Source organism: Passer domesticus, chromosome 32, assembly GCF_036417665.1.
Source record: "Passer domesticus isolate bPasDom1 chromosome 32, bPasDom1.hap1, whole genome shotgun sequence".
Lineage (NCBI taxonomy): Eukaryota > Metazoa > Chordata > Aves > Passeriformes > Passeridae > Passer > Passer domesticus.
The window spans coordinates 3929690-3956478 of NC_087505.1; the positions used below are offsets into that span (position 1 = coordinate 3929690).

The window sequence follows — 26789 nt, forward strand, 5'->3', positions numbered from 1 at the left end:
TAGAGCTGCAAGGTGCCCTCCGAGGATGGCTGTGCGAAAGACCAGCGCCCAACTGCGTGCCAGAGTGTGCAGTGAGTGCGGGGAAGGGCACAGGGACCCCCCACAGCCTCCTTGGGTTCCGCTGCTTGGGCATCTTCATGTACCCCAGACACCATTCTTTGATCCTTCCACCACTCCCTTTGTCCCCTCACTCCTCCATGGTGTGACCCCCATCCCCGACATCCCCCATCACACCAATTCCCCCCATCCCTATCACCCCACACTGGCTGCCAGCCCCTCCCTGGAGCCTCAGCCCTGTCTCTGTCCATGCAGTACCCATGGCCAATGCCACCAACATCCCTGGTGTCCTGGAGGTGACACTGCAAGAAACAGGGACACACAGGGACATTCAGGGACACAGGTGGAGTCACACAGGGTCACCTGGGAGTGCAGGACTCCAGGCTGATGGGGACCCTGATGTGACCACTCTCTGTTTCTTGCAGTGGCCACAGGGGTCACTGGGGCCCTTTTGTTCCTGCTTCTGTGCATGGGTATCATTGTGGCCTGGTACCTGTGGCACTGTGTGGATGGGTGACAGTGGAGGGACAGGGGTCCCAGGGGGCTTTAGAGGCCCCCAGAGTTAGGGAACGATAGGGGAGCACCCAAGTCCCAAAATGGTGACCTTGAGTGGGAGTCCTGTTGGGTTTGGGGAGGTGCTGGAGGGTCCTGCAGGGATGTTGGGGGCTCTTTCAGGGGCCCTGGAGGCATTTAGGTGGTCTCTGTCCCTGCTGGTCTTGGGGTTTTTGAGGCTGAGTTTCTTGGTTGCACTGGGTTGGTCCATGAATTCTGGGGGGCTTTGGAGATACTTGGGGGTCCTGTGGGAAAATGAGGGTCTAGGGGAAGTTCAGGAATCCTGAGAGGGGTCAGGGCCTTGGGGACCCCACAGTCACCCCTTCCCTCTTTCCTCTGCAGTGGCCAGGAAACACCAGGAAAGGTGAGTGGAAGGCTCAAACCACACTCTCCCCTTTTACCCCAACCCCTAAGAACACCTATCCCCTCCCACACATCTTCTTTATTCCTTCAGGGCCTCTCATATCCCCTGGAGGAGGGGGAAGTACACCCATGTCGTGGTCACCAAGAGGGCAGGTGGGGAGTATGGGGGGGACACATGCAGAGGGAAACTTCACCCACGAGTGTCACCCCACCCAGATCCCACAGCCCGTGTCTCTCACAGCATCCCCCTGTGCCACCACACTCCAGGATCTCCAGGTGACTTACACGGAGCTGCGGGGACACATCGAGTGACCACGGGAACTTGCTGACACATACAGGAATGTGCTGTGACACTGGGGGGGACTGGGGGTCCTCACCCATGGGCACCCACACGTCTGTGTGCTACCACTAAAACCTGCCCCTGTCCCTCCCTGTGGAAGCACAAAGATCCCAAAGGGCTGAGAGGAGAACAATTTCCTGAAACAGCAATCAGACAGAATAAAACCAACAGCAACAAGGTCCAGAGTCCCAACAGTCAAACAAGGAATAATTTCTGGGAAAAGGCTCCTAAAAGGAACAAATCCCAGACATTTCCCCCAGCACGATTCCTCCACCAGAGGAATCTGGCAGGGCCCTGGACCTTTCTTGCTCTGGTGGCCAAAGCGGCCTTCAGAAGGCTCTGGATTCTCTTGTCCCCTGTCCCAAACCGCTCCTCTGCTGTGTTCCCCACACGAGGATGTCACGAAGGCCTTGTGGGAGTCCTGGAGCCTCCCCCATTGCCAGGGCAGTCAGGATCAAGCCATGGGACACAGTGGGGTGTCAGAGACAGGAAAGGTTTGACATCTGGAGACATTTTGGAACACCTGTGTGTGGCAGGGTTGGATCAGGCTTTGCTTTTGGTGAGACAGGGCCCCGTCTGTCCATCATTGTGTCAGCCATGGCAGACTGGGGACAGTGTGATGCTCTGCCAAAGCCAGCTCCTGAGTGGCTGGGTGACCAGAAGTGCCACCTGGGGAGAGGGCCCATGGTGGCCCAACTGGCTTAAAAGCCTGAGTATGAGGTGGCCAAGTCCCTGACCCTGTTTCTTCTTGGGGTGTCTCCACGCTGGAACCTAGTGGTTGGCAACTTGTTTAAATGATAAATATCTGTCAAAGGAAAATGGGAACTTTCCTGGAATGGAAATAAGACTCATGTGTAAAACTTTTTTAATTTCAGAAATGATGGGGCTTCCAGATGAAACTGTAGGAAAAGGAATAAAAGCTCTTTACCGGGGAAATTTATAAACCAGAACAAAACAAACAACACAAAACCAGAACTTTCCCTCCCGCTCAGCGCTGTTCCTTTTTGTGGCAGTTATAACCGCGGCCAGCAGGGGGCGCTGCAGGGAGCGCTCCCGGCCAGCAGGGGGCGCCCCGGTGGGGCTCGATCCCCTCAGGGGCCATGGCGGCCTCGGACCAGAGGGAGTAGGGGAAATTGCTCCTTTTGCAAACTCTCGGGCACCAATCAGTCCTGGCACCACCACTGGCAGTGGGCAGAATCCGCGAAGGCAGCAGGTTGGATCCTAGTGCCCAGAGCCAGCATAGCAGTGTCACGGGGCCCAGCATATGCCCTGCCCAGCGCCCACAACTGCTCTCCATGATCCCGAATGGAAGGAAGGCAGCACCTGACCCTAGGCCGGTCTCAGGTCCACAACAGCCCCTCTGGTGGATTTACACCACAATTCCTGCAAATCCTCACCCTTTCACTCAGGTGAGGAAGGCAGGGATGGAGCAGCTTTGGGGACACCTGGAATCCCGACAGAGTCACTCTCGACAGCCCTACAACAGCCACGGAGCAGAGCCAATGCTTGATATTTCCACACATTTCCCTCTTGTCTGGTGGCCACAGCCCAAACCCAAACCCAAACCCTCTTTCCATGAGGTTCCAGAAGACTGCAGGTTTTGTTCAAGGAGGAGGGTCCCAGTCTGGTTGTTGAGCAGATTGTTGTTGTCTTTGCAGCAGTTCTGGGTCTCTCTCTGTCCCTTACCAAGAGGAACAAATGATCAATTGCTGCATTTCCGAACTGGTTCCCACAGAGCTGCCAATGCAGAGGTGGTTTCCAGCCAGCCCTGCTCTGAAAACCACCAAAGGCCCTCGCAGAGCCACTGCTTGGGCTCCCTTTGGGGTTTGTGCTTCTTGCAGGGCTGAGCAAACCACAGGCAGGCCTTTTTTCCCCCACAGAATTCTCACCTTTGCAGCAGCTCTAAAGCTGCCAGAATCAAAGCCAAGGGGGTTGGGGGTGGGGGGACGGGGACGACGGGGGGACGGGGGGACACCCTCAGTTCCTAGCTGTCACCTGGAGCTGGCCAGAGCAAGTCTGGCCAATGGCCATCCCTGTGCAGTGGGGCTGGGCCCCACACTTGGATTGACAGGCGTCTCCATGATGTGCCACCCCTGGGACAGGCACCTTACCTGGAATATGCAGAGATATTTCCAGATTTCTAGAACTGCCACACCTGGGACTGGAATCCCCCATGTCAGGATGTGTCACTCCCTGGGACAGGATCCCCTCAGGACAGGACCCCCGCGATGTGGTCCCCCAGGACAGATCCCCCACTTTGCAATCTGACTCTCACTACAAACGGCCTCTTCCTTCTTGTCCAGGAAAAAGAAATTGAAAGTATTGAAGGGGCACAGCCTGACACCTCTATCACCCAAATGGTCCCCACCCTTCCCTGCACCCTCACTCCCCATCTCCCCCCTCCCCTGGGTCCTCCCAACCCATCCCCTGCTCAGGTGCTCCCTGGGATTGCTGAGACAGGAGGGGACAAGGCACAAAAGTGAGGAAAGTAAAGAAAAAAGAGAAATGAAGAGAGGAAAAAGTCAAGGGCAGGGGAGGACACAGAAGCAGAGCTTCCCATGTCACTCCCATGTGATGCCTGCACAGGAAGCAAGCACCTCGTAGGGGCAATGCTGGGTCCTGAGTCACCTCCAAATCTGAGGCACCCTGGGAAGGAGCTGAGACCGCTGTGCCCATCCAGCAACTGCCCATCACTGGCACACCCATTCCCCTGGAAACCCAACCATGGGATCCCCACTCCTTATATACACCCATCCCTGGAACCCCCATCCCAGTACTGACATTTCCCAGGATCTCCATGACCCAGCATCCCCTTCCCAAGGAACCCTCTCCTGTTCATTCCATCACCTGCAATCCCCTTTCCCTCAGGACCTTGATTCTCCCTGGACCCCTTTCCCCCAGCACCCTCATTTTGAGGACCCTCATCCCCTGATCCCAAATCCCTGGAGCCCACATTCCCCTACCATTCCCATCCCTGAGTCCCCCCAGCCCTGGGGACCCCATTCCCAGTGACTCCCCCTCCTCAGCACCCCCATTCCCCTGGACACCCATCCCTGGCACTCCAAACCCACTGAGCCCACACTCATGGGAACCCCATGTCCTACTTCGTCCCACCCCCCCTCGTCCCCAGACTGTGCCCAACTTGTGGCCACCCTGCCCCCACCAAGGGCCACCTACGCATGGGGACGAGACGTGATCTCGCTTCCTTCCCCTTCATCCAAAGAGCCACCAGCCAGGGGAGCGGTGGCCACAGCAGCGAGTGACAGCCAGTCCACATGGCTGGGGACACCGGGATGGCCAGGAGGGTGACACTGCTCTTGTGGGGTGAGTGCACTGAGCAGGGGCCTGACACCCTGGGAATGGGCCCTAGTAAGGCAGAGACCGGTGGGGAGGGGGCACAGGAGGGCTATGGGGTCACCTGAGGTCCCCAAGGTCAGCAGTGCCAGTCCATGTTTCCCACAGTGGACCTTGGTGGGACTGTGACTGGTGTAGGGTGGCTTTGAAGACAGGAACAGGGGGGCAGGAATTTGGGGATTGGGGTGTGGGGACAGGAATGTGGGGACTGGCACCGTTGGGCTCGGGTAGCTCTGGGGATAGGGACATGGGAATTGGGATTCAGGGACAGAAGGGGACAAGAACCATGAGGATGTGGCCATAGGGATGGGATCATGATCTGGTGGGGGTGATCTGGGCCAGCATGGCATGTGTCTCTGGTGTCCTTGTGTCTAGGATGTCCACAGTGTCCCCATGTTCTGTCTTAGCCCAGGGTGGCTTCAGTGTCCCTGATCCCAAGGTGTCTGTGCCACACAGATGTCGTGCATGGGGGGCTGTGACACAGGCATATCCCCTAGCCTCTCAAAATCTTTTGGGGAGCACCCCCACACACTTTCCCACAAGAACTGCTGTCCCCTTGGGGACAGTTTGGCGACAGCACCCACACCCTGTACCCCAGGTGTCTCTGTCCTCGTAGTGTCACCCCCACTGAGCCCTGTTCCTTCTCCTTTCCAGCCCAGACCCTCAGCCTCACTGGTGAGTCCTTGGGGATGCCATGTCCCCAGCCTGCTGTCCCTAGCCCTACTCTGGCCCTGGCAGGCTGGTGTCCCCTGGCAGGCTGGCGTCCCCTATCACCCACAGGTGCCCAGACCACCCAGCTCCTGGTGGAGCCCCCCTGGAGGCCGGCGGTGCTGTGGGACCCGGTGACATTGACCTGCCAGGGCTCAGGGACTGATGATGCCACCACCTGGTACAAGGACGGGCAGCTCTGGGGGCAGGAGAGACACGACCACTTCACTGTCACTGAGAGCGGCACCTATGAGTGTAACAGACTCAGCACTGGGCGCAGCCCCCCTGTGAGAGTCTTAAATGGTGAGGGGGGGTTTGGTTGTCTCCAGCCTGGCACCTGCAGGGACCCCAGAAGCTCTGGGTGGGGTCTGCTCGATGGGTAACATCCTGGTGTGACTAGCACCCATGACCTGCACACGGGGACATCCCAGAGCATTTCAGAGTGGAGGGATCCCAGTTCTGGATTCTGGGAGCCCTGGTGCACTGGATGTATTCCAGTTCGGGGGTCCTTGTGAAAATGGAGTGCCCTGGATGTCCTAAGACTCCTGTGTCCTGCAGCTAGGCTGGTGCTGCAGGTGCCGGCGCGGGAGCTGCTGGAGGGCGATACGGTGACACTGCGCTGCCGGGGCCGGGAGAACATGTCGGTCACTGGGGTGCGATTCTACCATGGGGACAAGGAGGTGGGGAGGTCCCTCAACGGGACCGAGCTGTCCTTGTCCCCTCTGCAGCTGCACCACAGCGGCCGCTACAGCTGCGGCGGCTGGGTGGACTCCAAGGTGGCACCGTGGGCACTCTCAGCGCCAGTGACAGTGACAGTGCACGGTGAGAACCACACAGCTGCCACCCTGACACCCCCACAGCCTCTCCCCTGGGACTCGGGCTCACAAATCTCCCTCCCCTCTCCTTCTCAGAACTCTTCACAGTGCCAGTGCTGGAGGGTCCCACCGAGCCAAATGTGGGATCCCCCCTGAATCTCAGCTGCCTCAGCACCCCCAGCACCCTGCGGCCCCAAGCCCCCCTCCTGCACATGTTCCACCATGACAGGCAGGTGGTGGGGGGCCCGCAGGGGTCCCCGCAGCTGGTGGTGCCCGCCGTGGGGGTCTCCCACTCGGGGAATTACAGCTGCGAGGTGCGGTCCAAGGTGGGGGAGGTGCGGAAGAGCAGCGCCTGGCTCCACGTCATGGTGCGCAGTGAGTGCAGGGATGGGCTTGGGGACCTGCCATAGCCTCCTTGGGTTCCCCTGCCCTGTCTGGAGATCCCCATTAGTGCCCAGGTTCCCCATCCTTTCCCAGGTACCTCACTGGATCCCCCAGCCGTATGTGGGTACCCCCATCTTCCCCGTAAACTTTTTCCATGCCCCCCCATTACTGCTGGGGTCGCCCTCCGTGTCTCCCCGTTCCTCACTGGTGTCCCTTCCCCTGTCCCTGATTCAATCACAACCATCTCTGATCTCCCCACATAGTCCACCATTCCCTCCCTAGCTCTATATACCTTTCCTGGGGTCTCCCCATCTTCCTTTCCAGGTGTCCCCTCCTGAACAATTCCATCCTTTCTTGGGGTCCTGTTCCAAGTCCCCCTCCTATCTCTGCACCCTCTTTTCCTCACTGGGGTCCCACTTCCCGTCACCCATCCCTCCCCCACCCTGTCCCCTGCTGTCATCTCCTCCCGCAAGGGTCCCGCCCTTGGGGGTGTCCCTCTCGGCGCAGCCCCCCAGGGGACAGGTGGCACTGGGGGACTGCCTGGTGCTGAGCTTGGCAGTGGCCATGGGGACAGGTCTCCTGTCCTTCTCCTGGTCACCAGCCCCCACTAGGAGCTGTGCCACACTTGGGACAATGACAGCAACAAGTACCAGTGCCAGGTCAGCAATGGAGACAGCATGCCTGAGAGTGTCCCCCTGAATATCACCATCCTGGGCAAGCGGGAACCTCGGGCTGGGGATGACCCCAACCACAGCATCCCCATCCCACCTCACCATGTGCCAGTCTTGTCTCTGTCCCTACAGTGCCTGTGGCCAATGCCACCATCACCCCCGGTCCCCTGGCACACCAGGTGCATATAGGTGACCCCGTGACCCTGCGCTGCTCGGTGCAGGTGGGCTCAGCCCCTGTCACCTTCACCTGGCTGCACAACAGGCAGGAGGTAGCCCAGGGTCCCCTCCTGGAGCTTGGAGCTGTTGATGTGGGACATTCAGGCACCTACCAGTGTGTGGCCACCAACCAGCTGGACGGGCACCGAGTGTTCCGGGCACTCAGCCCAGAGCTGGTCCTGTCTGTGACACTGCGGGGACACTGGGGTACAGGTGGGGTCACATGGGGTCACACAGGGGGTGCAGGATCCCTGGGCTTCAGGGTGATACTGATTTGTCCCTCTCTGTCCCCAGCAGTGGCTGCAGGGCTCAGCGGGTCCTTGCTGTTCCTGCTCCTGGCTGTCATTGGGGGCTGGCACCAGTGGCACCATCGGGGTGGGTGACAATGAAGGGGGATGGGGGTCCCAGGGATTGGGGTAAAGATCCCCAGAGTACCGGAGCCATAGGGTGGCACCAACAGCTCCTGACTTGGGTGAAGCTGAGCCCCCAGAGACCTTGGCTGGGCGTCCTGGGGGATTTGGGGAGGTATTGGAGGGTCGTGCAGAGAAGTTGGGGGTTCTGTCAGGGGTTTTTTGGGGGAGTTTGGGGACTATGGGGTCTCAGTGGTTCAAGGCATTTTGAGGGTTTCAGGGATGCTCGAGGGTCCCGGGGACAGTCAGGGGTCCTGATGGTGTCCAGAGGCCCTGAGGACCCCACAGTCACCCCTCATGCCTTTCTTTTGCAGCCCTCAGGAAGCAGCAAGAACGGTGAGTGGGGGACTCCAGGCCCGAACCCCCATTTTACCCCCACCACAAAATCCCCCCATGCTCACAGACACCCCTTATTGCTGCAGGGCCCCCCCAGAGCCCTTGGCCCCTCCAGAGGTGGGGGAGGTGCTGTACAGTGATGTCGTGAGCACCAAGAAGGCAGGTGGTGAGTACAGGGGGGACACAGGGGCACATCACCCACGGGTGTCACCCTCCACCCAGGTTCCCACAACTGTTGTCTCTCACAGGGCCCCCCCGCACCACATCCCCCCAAGTGACCTACGCGGAGCTGCCACGACCCCACAGGAGGCAGCGGGACCCCAGTGACATCCCTGAGAATGTGCTGTGACACTGGGGGAACTGGGGGCACTGGGGTCCCTGCCTAAGGGCACCCCCCAGCTCCCAAGGGTGCCCACTGTGCCGGGGGGAGGCCACGAGTGGGGGCTCCCATGTGGGGCTGCCCAGCTGCCCATAGCTCCCTGTTCCAGTTCTCCCGGTGCTCCCAGTACCCCCAGGGACTCCACATTCCCTCCCCCAGTGCCAGGGGCCACAGCACCCTTGTCCTTCTTACTGGACTCAAAATGCAGCTTTTTAATTAAACCAGGAAAAATGATTTTTTGTTTGTTCAGTTCTGCCCTCTTCGGCTCAGGAAGGAGGAGGGTCCCATTCAAGTTGTTGAACCAATCCTTCTAAATTCTCAAGATTCAGAATTCAAAGGGTGACAAAAGGAACAATTTCCAGGGAAAGCCCCCAAAAAGGAACAAACCCCAGAAGCTGCCCCTGGCACATTTCCTCCACCAGGAAGAACCTGGCAGGCCCCAGACCTTCCTTGGTCTGATGGCCAAAGTGGCCTTCAGGAGGCTCTGGGTTCTCCTTTGCCCTGTTTCAAACTCTTCTTGGATGCATCGCGGAGACCCCTGGTTGCTTCTTTTTGCGGTAGAATGTCACCAAGCTGACTGTGCTGTTCCGCTAGCCCTGGCAGCACAGTGTCACCGTGTCCGCCTCCAGCAGTGCCCCTGGCAGTACCTGCAGCACCAGGTGGTCTGAGGGGCAGAGGGGTACCGTCACATCACAGGGGTCTGGTGGGTTCTAATGTCAGCGGTACCCGCCATTGAGTTACACGCAGTGCACCTGGGGTCCTGAATTCCACAAGCAGGGTCACCTCACACTGAGATGCTCTGGGATGTGCCTGTGTGCAGGGGACAGGCTCTGGTCACACCAAGGGGGTGACCCATGGAGTGGATCCCACCCAGAGATATCGGGGTCCCTGCGAGTGTCAGGCTGGGGACACCCAAAACTCCCTCACCATCTAAGACCATCAAAGGGGGCTGTGCCTGCTACCTGATCTATCACACATGTAGGTGCCAATGTGGGTGACAAGTAGTAGTGTTGGGTCCCTCCTGCCACCAGTGCCGCCTATCCTTGTACCAGGTGGCAGTACCGGCAGTCCCTGAGCACTGGCAGGTCAGTGTCACCCAGTCCACAGCACCGCCAGCCTCCAGGGGGGCTCCACCAGGAGCTGGGTGGTCTGGGCACCCGCAGATGGCAGAGGACACCAGCCTGGCAGGGCTACAGCAGGACTGGGGACAGTGGGATGGGGACATGGCATCCCCTGAGGACTCACCAGCGAGACTGAAGGTCAGGGTTGGAAGGGAGAAGAGACAGGGCTGGGTGGGGGTGGCACTGTGGGGACAGCAGCACCTGGGGGACAAGGTGTGGGGACTGTCCCCAAACCGTCCCCATGGGAACACTGGTGGAGCACGGAGATCCTGAGGACAGGGACACCTTGGTCACCCTGGGCTGAGGCAGTACATGGGGACTCTGTGGACACCCCATGTTTGTGACGGCTCACCTCCACCAGCCCTACAGCACCTGTCCCCACAGTCACATCCCCATGGCCCTGTGCCCATGATCCCATTCCAATGGCACCTGTCCCCATGGCCCATCTGCATGGTACGTGGCCCTTGTCCCTGTCCCTGAATCCCAGTTCCACTGTTCCTGTCCCCTGTTCCTGTCCCTACGGCCACCCTACAATTCTGGTCTCACTACAGTCCATGCCCATGCACTGGCTCTGCTGGCATCGGGAACCTCAGGGGACCACGCAGCCCCGCTGTACATCCTCCCCACCAGTCTCCAGGGCCCATCCCCGGGGCTGTTAGGCCCATGCCTGGAGTACTCACCCCACAGGAGCAGTGTCACCCTCCTGGCCATCCCGGTGTCCCCAGCCATGTGGACTAGCTGTTACTTGCTGCTGTGGCCATCGCTTCTCTGACTGGCGGTTCTTTGGATGAAGGGGAAGGAAGCGAGACCACATCTTGTCCTCATGTGTGGGTGGCCCTTGCCCTTGGTGGGGGCAGGGTGGCCACAAGCTAGGGAGAGGATGGGGACATGATGGGATAGTCTGTGGACATGGTGAGGGATGCTGTTGCCAAGAGTGGGGAACTCAGGGGATGTGGGGAACCAGGGATGGGTGTCCATGAGAATGAGGGTCCAGGCGAATTGGGGTCTCTGTGCCAGGGGGGATTTAGGGATAGGGTGCTGTGGGAACATGATCCCCAGGGATTTCAGGTCATGGAATGTGACTGCCATGGCTGAGGGTGCCGGGGGAAAAGGGGACCCTTGGGAATAGGGGTTCTGGGAGAAGAAGCAGCCCATAGCATGGGATCAAGGCAATGGTGGTCCTGGGCAATGGCAGTCCTGGGATTGGGGTCCTCAGGGACGAAGGACCAAGGCAATGGGGGTCCCGTGGTTGGGTTGCTAAGGGAATGGAGGTGCCAGGGATGGGCAGTGGCTGGGTCACAGCTCCTTCCCTGGGTGCCTCAGATTTTGGGGTGACTCAGAGCCCAGCACAGTGCCCACCCTGGGGCACCCCAGGGCTGTCCTGGGAGGCTCCGGGTCACTGCCCCACATACCCCTGGGCTTTTTCCTGTCCCCTCCCCCATTTTCTGGCTCAGCCATCCCAGGGAACACCTGAGGCCCAACTGGCTGAGATAAAATTACACTTCCATAGAATAAAGGCAAAAATCTTTTCCCACTCCATTTTTTTCCCAATAAAAAACAAACTCAGCAAAAATCAAACTGACAAGGCATAAAATGCTCTGGTTTATAGAATCCTTTGAATCATTGCTTTCCTTACATGTCACTCAGAATAAAAACACAAACAAATCACAATGAAATGAGACTTCTTGGTTCCCTTTATGAGCCCATTGGTGCATCTCACAGCAGCATGTGCTTGTGGATAACACAGAGTGTGGAATCTCCTTGAGTGTCCAGCAGCTCCACGGGATTGTTCCCTGCCTGCTGGGGAGAAACCCAGCCCATAAGGAAGCCTTTTCTGTATTTAGGAACACTTTCCATTTTTCTAATTCCCACCCTGAAACTTGATTGACTTCCCATGGAGGAAGGGGAGAAGCTCTGTCCATCCTTGGGACAGTGCATAGGAATCTGTGAAAATGCCTGTGTGTGCCTCAGGGTGTGATTCCCAGGTGAATCCAGTCCAGCCTGCCCTGAATTCCCCTGCCTGGGCACTCCCTGCTCCTTCTGTGACACCCTGGTTCCCTATGTGATAAATGAATATGATTTGTGCTAGCAATTGTAACTATATTGATATTTTAGAAAATATTTGCTAAAAAATAATAGAGGAAAAGGATATGTAATTAGTGTCGCAAAACAGATGTTTTCCGATGTTCATGAGAAAATAGGATACAGGATGGAGTATTGAGATTAGCAATATCCCAAAACAGAATTGTCCTTGGGACGAAAAAAGTTGGGAAGACTCCCAATGGAGAAGCAGCCTTGGGATGATCCAGTGTGGGGCAATTCTCAATATGGAATCTGAAATAGTAATTTTATCTATTAAATAATAAAGCTTATTTGGAACATAATGCTTACTTACGTAACACAAGACTTGGGGCACATGTGCAACCTGTGGGGTTGTTCAAAGGACAGTGATGATGATGATAAGCCTTTGTTGGAAGCAACCACTGAAAAGCCAAGAAGACCCCTTATAAACAAGTGGAGCATGTACTATGCAGTATAGTGACATAGATTTCAAGAATTGAAAATAGGAGGAGATTTACTGGAAAATATTGATGAATATGTATCAGTATACAGTACATAAGTTGTGTTTGGATTCCTTTGTTTTGCATATATGAGGCAGGGTGAGACAAACCTTCCCCATAACCCAATTGATCCGTTTTGCTTATGCTTTATCCGAACCACTGCACATTTTTTTTTTGTATCTGCTTGATTATATTTGATTGTATTATTTTATATAAAATTGCTGCTCAATTAAAATTGCTGCTAAATTCAACTTTGTTTTTTTATTGAACTAGACATACTGAATTTCATTCATAACACCCAGACCCATGTGTGCAGCCCCTGCTCAATATTTCCACACTTTTCCATCTCTTCTGGTGTCCACATCCAGAGACCAAGCATTCTTTTTATGAGGTTCTAAAGGGCTGCAGGTTTTGTTCAAGAAGGAGGGTGCAGGTCAATTTGTTGAGCAGATTGTTGTGGGATTTGCAATAGTTCTGGGATTCTCTCAGTCTCTTGGGGACAGGGACAAAGTGATCAATTGCTGCATTTCCAGACTGGTTCCCTCACAGCTGCCCCTGCAGGGAGGGGTTTCCAGCCAGCCCTGCTCTGAAAACCATCAAAGGGCCTCGCAGAGCCACTGCTTGGGCTCTCCTTGGGTTTTGCGCTTCTTGCAGGGCTGAGAAAATCACAGGCAGACCTTTTGCCCCCCCAAGAATTCTCACGTCTGCAGCAGCTCTAAAGCTGCCAGAATCAAAGCCAAGGGGGTGGGGGGGACCCTCAAATCGTGGCTTGCACCTGGGTCTGGCCAGAGCAGGGCTGGGCAGTGGCCATCCCTGTGCAGTGGGGCTGGGCTATGGCTGGGCCCCACCCTTGGATGGCCACTGGCTTCAAGGAGGAGGAGTTTGGAGCTCCTTCCTGGGCCTCCATACCCAAGCTACTCTTGGTGAAAAAGGCCAATCACTTGTTTTTAAAATTTTAAAAGTTTAATAGTAATAAAGTGATTATAAAAATAGTAATATAATTAGTGTAATAAAAATTTGGACAATTAGGATTAGGACAATATGAGACAATAAAACCAAAGAGTTAGGGATGGTCTGGGTACCTTTTTCTGGGCAAAATTAGCCTGAAAAAGGACACACATTAACAGAGGATTAACTCTTAAAAGCAATAGCCTGTTGCATATTCATAAATCTCATACATGGTGCATAACTTCCATTGAAACAAGGGATTCTCTCTGGTCAGTGTCAACTTCATCTTAATCTTGATGGCATCCTCAGGGCTGATCGAGACTGGAAGAAGATAGTTTCTTCTGATAAGAGAGCAATAAATTATTTTTCTCTGAAACCTTTAGGTGTCCTGTGGCTGCTATCTCACTGCGAGTACCTCATTCCTCTCTTTAAAAAAAGTATCTGAAACACAGCATAGTTCCTATTTTAATATTATGTTATAACCTAAAACTATATTTAACACACTACTTAAGAAAATTAATACAGCATAACTTTCTGACATAACACATATAATATTAATTTTAATATTTGCAAAAAGCCAATCATAAAATATGCATTTTTCGCACTCTTACTGGCTCAGATCCTGCAGGGGATGAGCAAGAATGGAGAAGTCTGGAACAGGATTTCTCCCCAAACCAAATAAACCCAAATCATCCAACTCCCCCAGTAAAGAAACCCCATGAAGGGGATTATGGGGAGCAGGAGAGGGAGGGGGCAGCCCCCAACAGCTTCACAAATGTTTCATATAGAGGGTCTCATCCATCTCCTCGTTCCCAGCACTGATGCCCTGCAGGGATTTTGGGTGTGGGGACAGCCTTTAGATGTTTTGGGATGTCTGTGTCCTCCCTAACTGACCAGCACATGTCATACCTCCCCCCCACCCCCCGTCCCCAGTCAGCCCTGTTGAGGTTTCTACCCCACAGAATGATCTTGGTGGTCTGGGGAATGGGGTGAGGTGCTGCCTCTTTGAGGGTTCCCAAATGGGGATTGAGGGCTCCCAAACGGGTGGGGGCAGTCAATGAGGGGGTGCAGACCAGGTAGGTCACAGCCAAAGTTGGGGCACCCAGATGTCACAGTGCCCCATTGAGGACAGAGGGGTTGGCAGGTTCCGCCATGCCAGGACAGGGGTCTTCAGCATGTGCCACACCACACCTTTGACAGGGACTTCCTCAGGGAATGTGTTCAGGGGCCCTGCCCATAACCACCATCCCCCAGGAGAGGATCTTCCCCTCTGGGTAATGTCACCGGTGGGACAAAATCTCCCCAGGATGTGCAACCCCTCATCTGGGACCCCTCAGGACAGAACCTGCATCCCATGTCACTCTCAGCACAAATGGCTTCTTCCTTCTGCAGCGTGAAAGAGAAAGTGAAATTGTTGGGGTACACAGCCGGACACCCTCATCCGCCACAGCCTCCCCACCCTTCCCTGTACCCCCCACACCCCATTCCCCCCCTCCCCTGGGTACCCTAACCCATTCCCTGCTCAGGTGCTTCTAGGGATTGCTGAACAAGGAACTGGGGGTCAGGGGACATGGCACAAAAGTGAGGAAAATAAGGAAAATAAGACATAAAGAGAGGAAAAATTAAGGGCAGTGGAGGGCACAGAAGCAGAGCTACCCAGGACTCCCATGTGACACCTACAAAGGGAAGGAGCACACCAGGCGGCAGCACTGGGCCCTGGGTCACCCCAAAATCTGAGGCACTCATATAAGAACCTATGGCCTACGAGCTCACCTAGCCACTGCCCATCCCTGGCACCACCATTCCCCTGGGACCCCAACCATTGGATCCCCATTCCTTCTGTCTCCCCTTCCCTGGGGCCTTCATGCCTGGACTGCAATTCCACAGGATCTCCAACCCCAAGGAACCACATCCTCATAATTCCAGCCCCTGAGGCTCCCCATCCCTTGGGCACCTTGATTTTCCTAGGACACCGATTCTCACAGGGCCCCCCCTTTCCCCTAACACCCTCATCCCTTGATCACAGATTCCTGGAGACCACGTTGTTCTGGGACCTTCATCTACGAGTCTGAGTCCCCCCAATCCTTGGGACTCCCATTCCCATGAGACCCCATCCCTGGGCACCCCATTGCCCTGAACACCCATCCCTGGCTCCCTCCACCACCTCAGCCTCCAAATTCTGGCCACACCATGTCCCCACCATGTCCCACCATCACCCCCATGTCCCACAAAGTCCCCGCCCTGCCCCCATGCTGTCTCTACCCTGCCCCCACGAAGGGCCACCTACACATGGGGACAAGATGTGACTTCGCTTCCTTCCCCTTCATCTGAAGAGCCGCCACCCAGGGGAACAGTGGCCACAGCAGTGAGTGACAGCCAGTCCACATGGCTGGGGACACTGGGATGGCCAGGAAGGTGGCGCTGCTCCTGTGGGGTGAGTGCCCCAGGCATGGGCCTGACACCTCAGGGATGGGCTCTGATGAGGCAGAGATGGGTGGGGAGGAGGCACAGGGGGCTGTGTGGTCCTCTGAGTTCCCCAATGGAAGCTGAGCCAGAGCATGGGCAAGGACCCTAGCAAGAGCAGAATTGTAGGGTGGCCGTGGGGACAGGAATAGGGGGACAGGAACAAGGGTACTGGGAGGTGGGGACAGGAACAGGGGGATGGAGATGTGGGGACAAGGATGTGGCAAAAGGAAACTTGGGGCTGGAGAAGCAGTGGGGACAGGAACAGGGGAAGAAGGATGCCAGGACAGGGAGAGGGGCCGTGTGGATGGGCCATGGGGACAGGTACCATTGGAATGGGATCATGGGCACAGGGCCATGGGGATGTGGCCATGGTGACAGGTGCTGTAGGGCTGGTGGAAGTGAACTGTGCAAACATGGGGTGTCCACAGTGTCCCATTTCCTGCCTCAGCCCAGGGTGACTGAGGCGTCCCTGACCTCAGCACCTCTATGCTCCACCAGTGTTCCCATGGGGACAGTTTGGAAACAGCTCCCACACCTTGTCCCCCACATGGTGCTGTCCCCACAGTGCCACCTTCCCAGCCCTGTGTCTTCTCCCTTTCATCCCTGACCAGCAGCCTCACTGGTGATTCCATGGGGGATGTCATGTCCCCACCCCACTGTCCCCACCCCTGGTGCTGCACCCCACAGGTGCCCAGACCACCCAGCTCCTGGTGGAACCCCACTGCAGGCCAGCAGTGCTATGGGACTGGGTGACACTGACCTGCCAGGGGTTGGGGACCACCGGTGACACCACCTAGTACAAGGACAGGCAGTGTTGCCAGCAGGATGGATACAACAACTTCACTATCATCGAGAGAGGCAATGACACATATGAGAGACCCGGCAGTGGGCACAGACCCCCCCGTGAGAGTCTCAGATGGTGAGGGCTGTTTGGATGTCCCCAGCCTGGCACTTGCAGGAACTCCAAAGGCTAAGAGTGTGCTGCGCTCCATGGGTCATTTCCTGGTGTGACCAGAGCCTGTCCGCTGCATATGGGGACATTCCAGATCATCCCAACTGGGACTTTGGGACTCCTGGTATGCTGCCTGTGGCCCAGTATGCCGGTCCTGGTGGCATTGGGGCCCTCCAGAGCCCTGTGATGTGATGGCACCCCTCTGCCCCCAGACTGACTGGTGCAGCAGGTGCTGGCAAGGGCTCTTCTGGAGGGAGACACAGTGTCACTGCGCTACCGGTACAGGTCGAGCATGTTGGTCATCTGGGTGTCCCTCTATCACGAGGAGACCCTACAGGGGTGTTTCCACAATGGGACAGAGCTGTCCCTGTTCCCTCTGCAGCTGCACCTTAGCAGCTGCTACCGCTGTGGGGGCTGGGTGGACTCTGAGGTATCATGGTGGTGGGAGGAATCAGCACCAGTGACAGTGACAGTGAAGGATGAGCATCCCACAGCCACCACCCCGACGCCTCACAGCCCCTCCCCGGGGACTCAGAATCAGTGGCCACACCCATCTCCTGCCCTGTACTCTTCATGGTGCTAGTGCTGGTGCTGGAGGGTCCCACCAAGCTCACAAAGAGGTCTCCCCTGAATCTCAGCTGCCTCAGCACCCCCAGCCCCCTGAGGCCCCGAGCCCTCCCCCTGCACATGTTCTACAGGGATGGGCAGTTGGTGAGGGGCATACAGGGATCCCTGCAGCTGCTGGTTCCCACCGTGGAGGTCTCCCACTCGGGGAATTACAGCTGTGAGGTGTGCTCCGAGAGCGGGGCCTTGCAGAAGAGCAGCGCCTAGCTCCACGTCACAGTGTGCAGTGAGTGAGGGGATGGGCACAGGGAGCCCCCACAGCCTCCTCAGGTCCCCTGCCTGGGTACCTCTATGTCCCCTAGACACCTTTCTTGGGTCCCCCTGCCTCTGCCCTGTCCCCTTACCCCTCCGTGGTGTGACCGCATCCATGAAATCCTGCATCACACACATCCCACCCCTCATTATCCACCCCCGCCCCCACACACCAGCTGCAAGCCCCTTCCTATGGTGTCAGCCCTGTTTGTGTCCCTGCAGTTCCCATGGCCTATGCCACCATCATCCCCAGTCCCGTCACCACATGTGTGTGCAGATAACGCCATGACCCTGCCCTGCTCAGCGCAGGTGGGTTCAGCATCTGTCACCTTCTGCCCGTGGGTGCCATTGTGGGCTGGGTAGGTGACAATGGGGGGTCGGGAATCCCAGGGAGCTTTAGAGGCCCCAAGAACTGGGCTGGGGGTCCTGTAGGGTTTGGCGAGGTGCTGGAGGGTCTTTTCAGGATGCTGGGGGCTCTTGCAGGGTCTCTGGGAGCATCTGGTTGGGGGGGGGTCTCCTTCCCTGCCAGGCTTGGGGTTCTTAAGGCTGAGTTGGTTAGGGCCACTGGGGTGGTTCATGACTTCTGGAAGGCTTCAGGGATGCTTGGGGGTGCTGGAGGAAATTGAGGATCTTATGGGGGGTTCAGGAATCCTGAGAAGGGTCAGGGCCCTGAGATCCCACAGTCACCTCTCCCCTCCTTCTGCTGCAGCTGCCAGGAAGCACCAGGAAAGGTGAGTGAGGGGTCAAACCACACTCTTCCTTATTACTCTAACCCACAAGACCTCCCATTCCCTCCCACAGATCCCCTTTATTCCCTCAGGGCCCCTCCAGAACCCCTGCCACCCCCCCCCCCCCCCGCCCCCCCCACCCCAGAGGACGGGAAGGTGCTGTACACCCATGTTGTGATCCCCAAGGAGACAGGGAGTGAGTACAGGGGGACACATGCAGAGTGACATGACATCCATGAGTGTCACCCCACCCAGATCCCACAGCCCGTGTCTCTTCCAGTGTCCCCCCAGGTCACCACACTGCAGGATCCCCAGGTGACTTACGCGGACCTTACAGCAACCCATGGTTGACCACGGGAACCTTGTGACATCTATGGGAATGTGCTGTGACACTGCGGACACATGTGACACTGGTGGGCTCTGAGGGAACTGGGGGGCAGTGGGGGTCCCCACCCATAGGCAGCCACACATGTGTGTCCCCCCTACTGTTCCCATGGGTGCCCGATTTTCATGGGTAGGTGGGCACAAGTGGGGGTCATGTGTGAGGCTGCACAGGGCACCCAGAGCTCCCTGTGCCCCCAGAACCCCCAAGAGCTTCCTCCCCCACCCTTCCCCTACCAAGAGTGCCTCCCCATTCCACATCCAAGTACTTCCAGTACCCTTTCAGAGACTTCCCTATTCCCTCTCCACAGTGCTCCCAGTACCCCCAGGGGCTCCCCATTTCCTCTCCCAGTGCCTCTGCATTGTTCCCAGAATATCCAGGTGTTTCCCATTCTATCTCCCAGTACTCCTGTACTCCCAGTGGCTCTGCAATCCCCCTCTCAGCACTCCCAGTGCACCCATGGCTCCTGTCTTAGGTTACAAGATGTGGCTGGGGGTGTATATTCTAGTCCCATCTGTTAAAGTTGGGGCAGTTATCTTCTGTTAATTGGGCACTTTCTTTATCTCTTCCACAACCAATCCTCCCTCCCGGAAATATCTTCTGTTAATGGGCCATTGAGTGTCACTGCATGACTGATAAAATTCCATCATCCCATTGTGATATGCTTCACCCAGGGGTAGGAACCAAGCATTTCTACCTGGATATAATCTGACATTTGTAACACTGTAAATGTCTGTCTGAAATTTCCCTAATTTTTTAGCTTCCTGATCCTCGTGAAAGGACAAAAATCGGGACCACCAGGGAAAAGAAAGATCCTTTTCTGAAATCTGGGTCTGACTGGTCCACCAAGCCAAACTATTGTCCACAGCTGTGTTTGTACACCCCATGGAACACTGCATCCAAAAAGGGGCACTGTGCTCTCGTCTGCCTCCATCGCTTTGCAACACTGGTTCTGGAATTTTCCTCACCTCCCAGCTTGGCTGGACTTTCTCTCTGGAATGACCTTTTGGTGGTCCTCACGAAAAAGACCCTTCATTTACCGTACATCAACCACTGTGACAGATGGACTGAGATGGGAGAAACCTCTCTCTCAAGGACTGAAACATGAGACTCTTATATGGAAATGCTCCCCCCTCCTCCCCAAGGACTGAGCCTGAAATTCCTAACACGGGGGGAGGAGTGTGGGGGAGGCAAGTTGCCTGCAAGCTGACCACTGGACCAAGAAAACAATGGTTCTCACCTACTGCTGATGGACTTTTTGTACCCTTTTTTCAATAGACTATTCTTTAGCACATTTGATTCAATTTCATAACGTGTCCCCTTCCCCCAATCAAAAAAGACTATAATAGAGATGTGAGCTGACCAGTATCTTTGAGATCTCCCCTGACACGACTCTGACAGGCTTCATCAAATGGACTTCGAAGGACTTTGTTGTCCCACGTCTGATAGCTATACACCTCCTTTCTTTCCCCCTGCCTTTTTCCTTATTCTTTCCCTTTTTCCTCTCTTCCCCTCACCCTAATGCATTTCACTGTGCTCATTTCAATAAAGGTACATTTGTTTTTTGATTATCACTGCAAAACCCCCTTGTCATGTAGATATTTTGCACCCTGAGATCAATAAAAAATAAACAGACCGTCATGAATCTCGTCCTCAAGGACAGATCATGACAGCCAGTGTTTTCCCATGGGATTCCTTGAGGAGCAGCTTTCTTTTCCACTAGATTCCTAGAGGAAGACCAGGCTCATCTACACCACCACTGGACCTTCAGAGGAAAACTCCACCCTTCTACAGGATCATGGCTCCAACAGAACCACACCTGTCACTGCAGGAGGACTGCAGCCACCATTTAATGGGACTGTTGCCAACACCCTGACCCACAGGGTGTCAGGTCATATTCTAACTCTTCCAGCATTCTTTTATATAACTGCATTTTATATTTTAAATTTTTATTTTTAAATTTTAATTTATATTTTTATTTGAAACAACTGCTCATCTTAAAGATTTTAACAGTTTTATTAAATCTGAGCAAAAATACAACAAAGGGATTAAATAAGGAAAAACAGGCCTGGGAGCCACCATTGTGGCTGCTTACCATGTGGCTCATCTTTGAGATGGGTACTTCGGCTTTTATAATTCTGGGGGTTGCATCAGCCAACCCCAGCCCCTCCCAAAGCCTGTCAGTCAATTCTTCTTTGCCATTTTTTGGTGGATATTGCTTTCTTGCAACTTGATTGGAGGGTCAGGTGTTGTCATGCTGTGCCTCCCAGTAGCAACAAGCTTTTCCATTCTCAGCTGCCCTGTAGGAGGGGCACATGTACACGCCTTCCTTTTACCTGTCCTAGATAACCCAGGCTGTCCGGTGGCAACAATAGAGAGTGGGGGGGAAAGGGGACTGTGGGGAGAACAGAGGACATCTAAACAACAATCTACAATAGCATAAACTATACATCAATAAAGCTTCTCTTAATATTCACACTATATTCATTCCTTAATTGCAAGAGCCAATCGTCTCATTATTCATCTATAACAATTTTTATTTTTATATTTTCCTATTAAAGGACTATTAGTCCTACTTCCATATCTTTACCTGAGAGCTCCTTAATTCCAAAATTTTAATAATTCAGAGGGAAGGGGTTTATATTTTCCTTTTCCAGAGAAGGTCCTGCCTTATTTAACTGACACCTATCTTTTCAAAACAAGACAGAGCCCCAAGAATCCTGGAAATCCCACACAGATCTGCTCAACAACCTGACTGGGTCCCTCCTCCTTCCTGAGCCAAAGGGCAGAGCTGAGCAAACAAAAACCAATTCTCCTGGTTTAATCAAAAAGCTGCATTTTGGGTCCCATAAGATGGATAGGGGTGCTGTGCTCCCTGGTACTGGGGAAGGGAATTGGGAGCTCCAGGGGGTACTGGGAGCACTGGAACGTGAAGCTCTGGGCAGCCCTGTATGGGACCCCACACTCGTGGCCACCCCACCATGGCATGGTGGGCACCAACAGGAGCTGCGGGGGGGTGGACACACAGCACAGGGTGCTCTTGGGCAGGGACCTCCAGTGCCCCCTGTGCCCACAGTGTCACAACATGTTCTCGTAGATGTCTCTGGAGTCCTGCTGTTGCCGTGGGGTCCTGGCAGCTCTGCATTGGTCACCTGCGGGGGGGTGCGGCACACGGGGGCACTGCAAGAGACACCAGTTGGGGGAACCTGGGTGGGAAGTGACACCCATGGGTGACATGTCCCTGTTCCCCCCCCCATACTCACCCTCTGTCTTCTTGGTTCTCACAACCTGGCTATACAGCACCTCCCCTGCCTCTGGAAGGGTCAAGGGCTCTGAGAGGGCTCTGCGAGGATAAGAGGGTGTCTGGGGGGGGGGGGGTCGTAATGTGCATAAAATAAGGGATCAGACCTGGAGCCCCCCACTCACCTTTCCTGCTGTTTCCTGAGGGCTGCAAAGAAAAGAGGGGAGGGTTGACTGTGGAGTCCTCAGGGCCCCTGAACACCCTTGAGAGCTCTGACTGCCCCTGAGAGCCTCGTGCATCCCTGAAGCCTCCAATAAGCCTTGAACCATCCCTTGACCCCCAAGCTCCCAAACTCCCCCAAACCCCTGACAGAACCTCCAACTTTCCTGCACAACCCTGCAGGACCTCCACAAATCCCCCACAACCCCCAGCTGAGGTCTCTAGGGATTCAGCTTTAGCCAAGTCAGGAGCTGTTGGTGCTGCCTTATGGACGCGGTACTCTGGGGGATTTCATCCTACTCCCTGGGACCCCCATTCTCCTTCATTGTCACCCCTCATTGTCACCCACCCAGGTGGTGCCACAGGCGTCAGCCCCCGATGACAGCCAGGAGCAGGACCAGGAAGACCAGGGACCCCCTGAGCCCTGCAGCCACTGCTGATGACAGAGAGGGACACATCAGGATTACCCTGAAGTCCAGGATCCCTGCAGCCCCCATGTGACTTCGTGTGACTCCATGTGACCCCACCTGTGCCCTGTTCCTGTGTTGTCACCTCCAGGGCCATCTCTGGGCTGAGTGCCTAGTGCCTGTCCAGCTGGTTGGTAGCACTGGTAGGTGCCCAAATGTCCCACATTGATGGCCCCAAGCTCCAGGAGGAGACCCTGGGCCACCTCCTGGCTGTTATGCAGCCAGGTGAAGGTGACAGGGGCTGAGCCCACCTGCACTGAGAAGCGCAGGTCATGGGGTCACCTGTGTGCACCTGGTGTGCCAGGGGATTGAGGGTGATGGTGGCATTGGCCATAGGCACTGTAGGGACACAGAGCTGGCACATGGTGAGGTGGGATGGGGGTGCTGCGGTTGGGGTCATTCCCAGCCCAAGGGTCCCTCTCACCCAGGACTGTGACATTCAGGGGGACACTCTCAGCCATGCTGTCCCCACACTGGTAGTGGATGCTGCTCTTGTCCCCAACCTGGCACAGCATCAGGCGGGGCCAGTGCCCAGTGGTGCCCCTGAGCACCCCGGTGCCAGGAGAAGAACAGGGAACATATCCCTGTGGCCACTGTGCAGCTCATCACCAGGCAGTGCCCCAGTGCCACCTGTCCCCCCGGGGGGCTGCACCGACAGGGACACCGACAGGGAGTCTGGGGCTGCATCTGGGAGGGGGGGGCACCAAGGGACAGTGAGGGACTTGGTGGGGGGTCGGAGAGCCCAATGAGGGGGTAGAGGTGCAGAGCTGGGGGGGGGAGGGGGGCTTGGAAAGGAACCCCAAGGAAGGTTGGGTGTTTAGGGAGGGGACACCAGGAGAGAGAGATGGGGGACACCAGTGAGGGTATGGGGACCCAGGGAGGGGATGGCAGGATTTGAGGACTGTGGGGGAGCCACAGAGTGGGGTGGGTTTGATTCAGAGATGGGTGAAGGGATCCAGTGAGGGAGGGGGGAACCCGTGCAATATTGGAGGTACCCAGGTAGGGGAACCAAGGAAGTTGTAGGGGCTCCCCGTGCCCTTCCCTGCACTCACTGCACACTCACAAGCGGAGCTGGGTGCTGCTATTCTGCACAGCCCCACCCTTGAAGCGCATCTTGCAGCTGTAATTCCCGAGTGGGAGACCCCCACAGCAGGCACCAGCAGCTGCGGAGACCCCGGCGGGCCCCCCACCACCTGCCTGTCCTGGTAGAACATATGCAGGAGGGGGGCTGGGGCCGCAGGGGGCTGGGGGTGCTGAGGCAGTTGAGAGTCAGGGAGGACCCCTGGGTGGGCTCGGGGGGCCCCTCCAGCACCAGCACCAGGAAGAGCTCTGGAAAGGAGACAAAAGAGGGATTTGTAACGTCGAGTCCCTGGGGAAGGACTGTGGCAGTGTTGGGGTGGCAGTGGTGGGGGTCCTCTCTGTAGACTGTCACTGTCAGTGCTGACTCCTCCCATCCCCGTGATACCCTGAATTTCACCCAGCCCCTGCAGCGATAGCGGCCGCTGTGTTGCAGCTGCAGAGGGGGCGGGGACAGTTTGGTCCCATCACGGAGCTCCCACAGTTTCTTCTCCTTGTGGTAGAAAGACACGGAACTGACCAGGTTGTCCCACCAGTGCCGGCACTGCAGTGTCACCGTGTCCCCCTCCAGCAGTGCCTGCACCGGCACCTGCAACACCAATGGGGGTGCGGGACATGGGGTTCCTCTCACACCGGGGGGACCTGCTGGGTCCCAGTGCCACTGCAACCCCCATACTGAATCATACCCAGGGCACCAGGGATCCTCAATTCCACAAACAGGGTCCCCTGGCACTGGGATGCTCTGGGATGTCCCCGTGTGCAGGGCTGGGGGTCACACCATGTGGTGACCCATGGAGTGGAACCCACCCAGAGTTCCAGGGTCACTGCAGGTGCCAGGTTGGGGACACCCAAAACTCTCCTCACCATCTAAGATTCTCATGGCACGGCTGAGCCCACTGCCAGGTCACTGTGGGTAGGATGGGGCATGGTGGGGACAAGGCTGTCCCCAGGTCAGTGGGACATGGGATTCCCAGGAGATAGGGGCTCAGGGGGTTTGGAGAGCCAGGGTGTGTGTCCAGGGGAATGGGGAGTCCCAGAGATGGGGTCCCTGGGGAATTGGGGTCCTGAGGAGGGGGAGTCACAGGGGATGAGGGTGTCATGTGAATGGGGGTCCCCAGGGCTGGGGGGACTCAGTGATGGAAGTCCCAGGGGAACCTGGGCTCCAGGGATTTGGGGTGTCATGGTTTTGGTTTACTAATTTGAGATTTTTTTGTTAATGTAATAATTAGTGTGGTGGGCTTAGCGTTGGTTAATTACAAGTGTACTTATTAGAATTTTTTTATTTTTGAGATTAAATTAGGACAAAGGTCAAGTAGGTTTTAAAATTTAGAAGAGTATAAAGAAAAATGTATTAATAACAATAAATTGTAATAATAATAAATCCCTCATCAGAGGATGGGTGTGCCAGGGATGGAGTGCCGGGGGAATGGGAGATCTGGGGAGAATCCAGGTTCTGGGGGAACGGGAATTTCAGGGGATGGAATGAATGGGAGAGGATTCCTTGGGAATGGGGTTCTGGGCCATGGAGATCCTAGGGAATGGCAGCCCCCAGATGGGAGTCCCAGGGAAGGGGAGACAGAAGGAATGGGGGTCCCATGGCTGGGAATGGGTTGGGAATAGCACCCTCATTCCCAGGAGAATGAGGTTGCCAGGGATGGCCATTGAAAGGATGTGCATGTGGGTCACAGCTCCTTCCCTGGAGGCCTCAGATTTTGGAGTGACCCACGGGCTAGCACTGCCTGCAGGGTTGCCTGTGATCTGGTGGGGCAGCAAAAGGGGATTTGGAAATGCTTTGAGTCTGTATTCCGCCACACTCCCAGGGGCATTTTCTGCTCTTCATTTCCATTTTCTTTTTATCCCTCATATTCACATGCCCCTAGTTCATACCTTGGTGATCCTGGCAGGAGCACCTGAGCAGGGAATTAATTGGGGGAAGCCCAGGGTTGGGGAAGCAGGGGTGAGGGGTCTTCAGGGAGGGCTTGGGAGGCTGTGAGGGATGGGGGTGTCCAGCTGTGCCCTCCCAACACTTTCACTTTCTCTCTCCTGCAGCAGAAGCAAGTGGCCATTTGTTCTGAATGTCACACAGAGGATGGGTTCTGCCCTAGGGGAGTGCATGCAGAGAGGTCCTGGGTGGATCCTGGGGGGATCCTGCCCAAGGGGGGACACTTGCTGGACAACAGGGTCCTTTCCTGGAAGGTGGCAGCTCTGGTGGGGGTCCAGAATTATCCATTTTTACTCGTCCCCTGCGGGATCTGATCTAGCAAGAGCAGCACGGGAATGGAGCCCCAAGCAGGAAGGATCTCCCAAACTTCTCCTCCTTGAAGCCAGTGGCCATCCAAGGGTGGGGCCCAGCCATGGCACAGTCCCACTACATAGGGATGACCATTGCCCAGCCCTGCTCTGGCCAGCCCCAGGGGGCAGCCAGGACCTGAGGGTGTCATCCCCCCACACCACTCCACCCCCTTGGCTTTCATTCCAGCAGCTTTAGAGCTGCTGCAGAGGTGAGAATTCTGTGGTAGAAAAAGGCCTGCCTGTCATTTGCTCAGCCTGGCAAAAAGCACTAAACCCAAAGGGAGCCCAAGCAGTGGCTCTGCAAGGGCCTTTGATGGTTTTCAGAGCAGGGCTGGCTGGAAACACCCCCTGCAGGGGCAGCTGTGAGGGAGCCAGTGCAGAAATGCAGCAATTATTCATTTGTTCCCTCTCAGTGAGGGACTGAGAGATCCCCAGAACTACTGCAAATACCATACTGATCTGCTCAACAACCTGACCTGGACCCTCCTCTTCCTTCCTGCCTTGCCATGGGTGGACAGTGGCCGGGTGCCCTTTACCCACCACAGCCACTCCCTTCCTGCCCTCCTTACCTGATTGGGGAGAGAAAATTGAATTAAGGGTTCCTGGATTGAGACAAGGACGAGGAGAGATCACTCATCAAATCTTGTCACGGGAAAAACAACCTTGGATTTAGAGATATGAATTGAATTTATTGCTGACAAAATCAGAGCAGGATAAGGAGAAGTAAAATAAACCCTTCAATACACCTTCCCCCTGTTACATAAAATTATGTAGTCATTGGCTTTCACTGTTATATTGTTTTTTCCAAATTATTTTGATATAATACAGTTTGTAATCACTTTTAAATTGCTTTAGATACAAGGCAGTTTGTCAG

At 55.7% G+C, this 26789-nt stretch overlaps 1 protein-coding gene and 2 long non-coding RNA genes across 6 annotated transcripts; 2 read left to right on the plus strand and 1 right to left on the minus strand.

Annotated features, from left to right (window-relative positions):
* Nucleotides 1–2412: 2412 nt before the first annotated feature.
* On the plus strand, nucleotides 2413–8210 carry LOC135288094 (Fc receptor-like protein 4). The gene is made up of 8 exons (XM_064401374.1): nucleotides 2413–2435; nucleotides 5283–5341; nucleotides 5447–5677; nucleotides 5933–6196; nucleotides 6286–6564; nucleotides 7377–7667; nucleotides 7755–7835; nucleotides 8185–8210. Exons 1-8 carry the CDS (start codon nucleotides 2413–2415, stop codon nucleotides 8208–8210), a joined length of 1254 nt encoding a protein of 417 aa, XP_064257444.1.
* A 2205-nt stretch (nucleotides 8211–10415) lies between these two features.
* Nucleotides 10416–14290, minus strand: LOC135288192 (uncharacterized). 4 transcript variants are annotated; one of them, XR_010351441.1, is made up of 4 exons: nucleotides 13827–14290; nucleotides 13446–13656; nucleotides 12102–12189; nucleotides 10416–10575 (listed from the first exon to the last, which is right to left on the minus strand). It is a non-coding gene; the product is annotated as an uncharacterized LOC135288192 (long non-coding RNA). The 4 variants fall into 4 exon arrangements; XR_010351444.1 differs by lacking the exon at nucleotides 10416–10575 and adding an exon at nucleotides 11309–12040 and having other exon boundaries at nucleotides 12132–12189; XR_010351442.1 differs by lacking the exon at nucleotides 10416–10575 and adding an exon at nucleotides 11309–11503.
* Nucleotides 14291–14352: 62 nt separating this feature from the next.
* On the plus strand, nucleotides 14353–19873 carry LOC135288193 (uncharacterized). Its single transcript, XR_010351445.1, has 3 exons — nucleotides 14353–15649; nucleotides 18219–18240; nucleotides 19380–19873. It is a non-coding gene; the product is annotated as an uncharacterized LOC135288193 (long non-coding RNA).
* Nucleotides 19874–26789: the final 6916 nt, after the last annotated feature.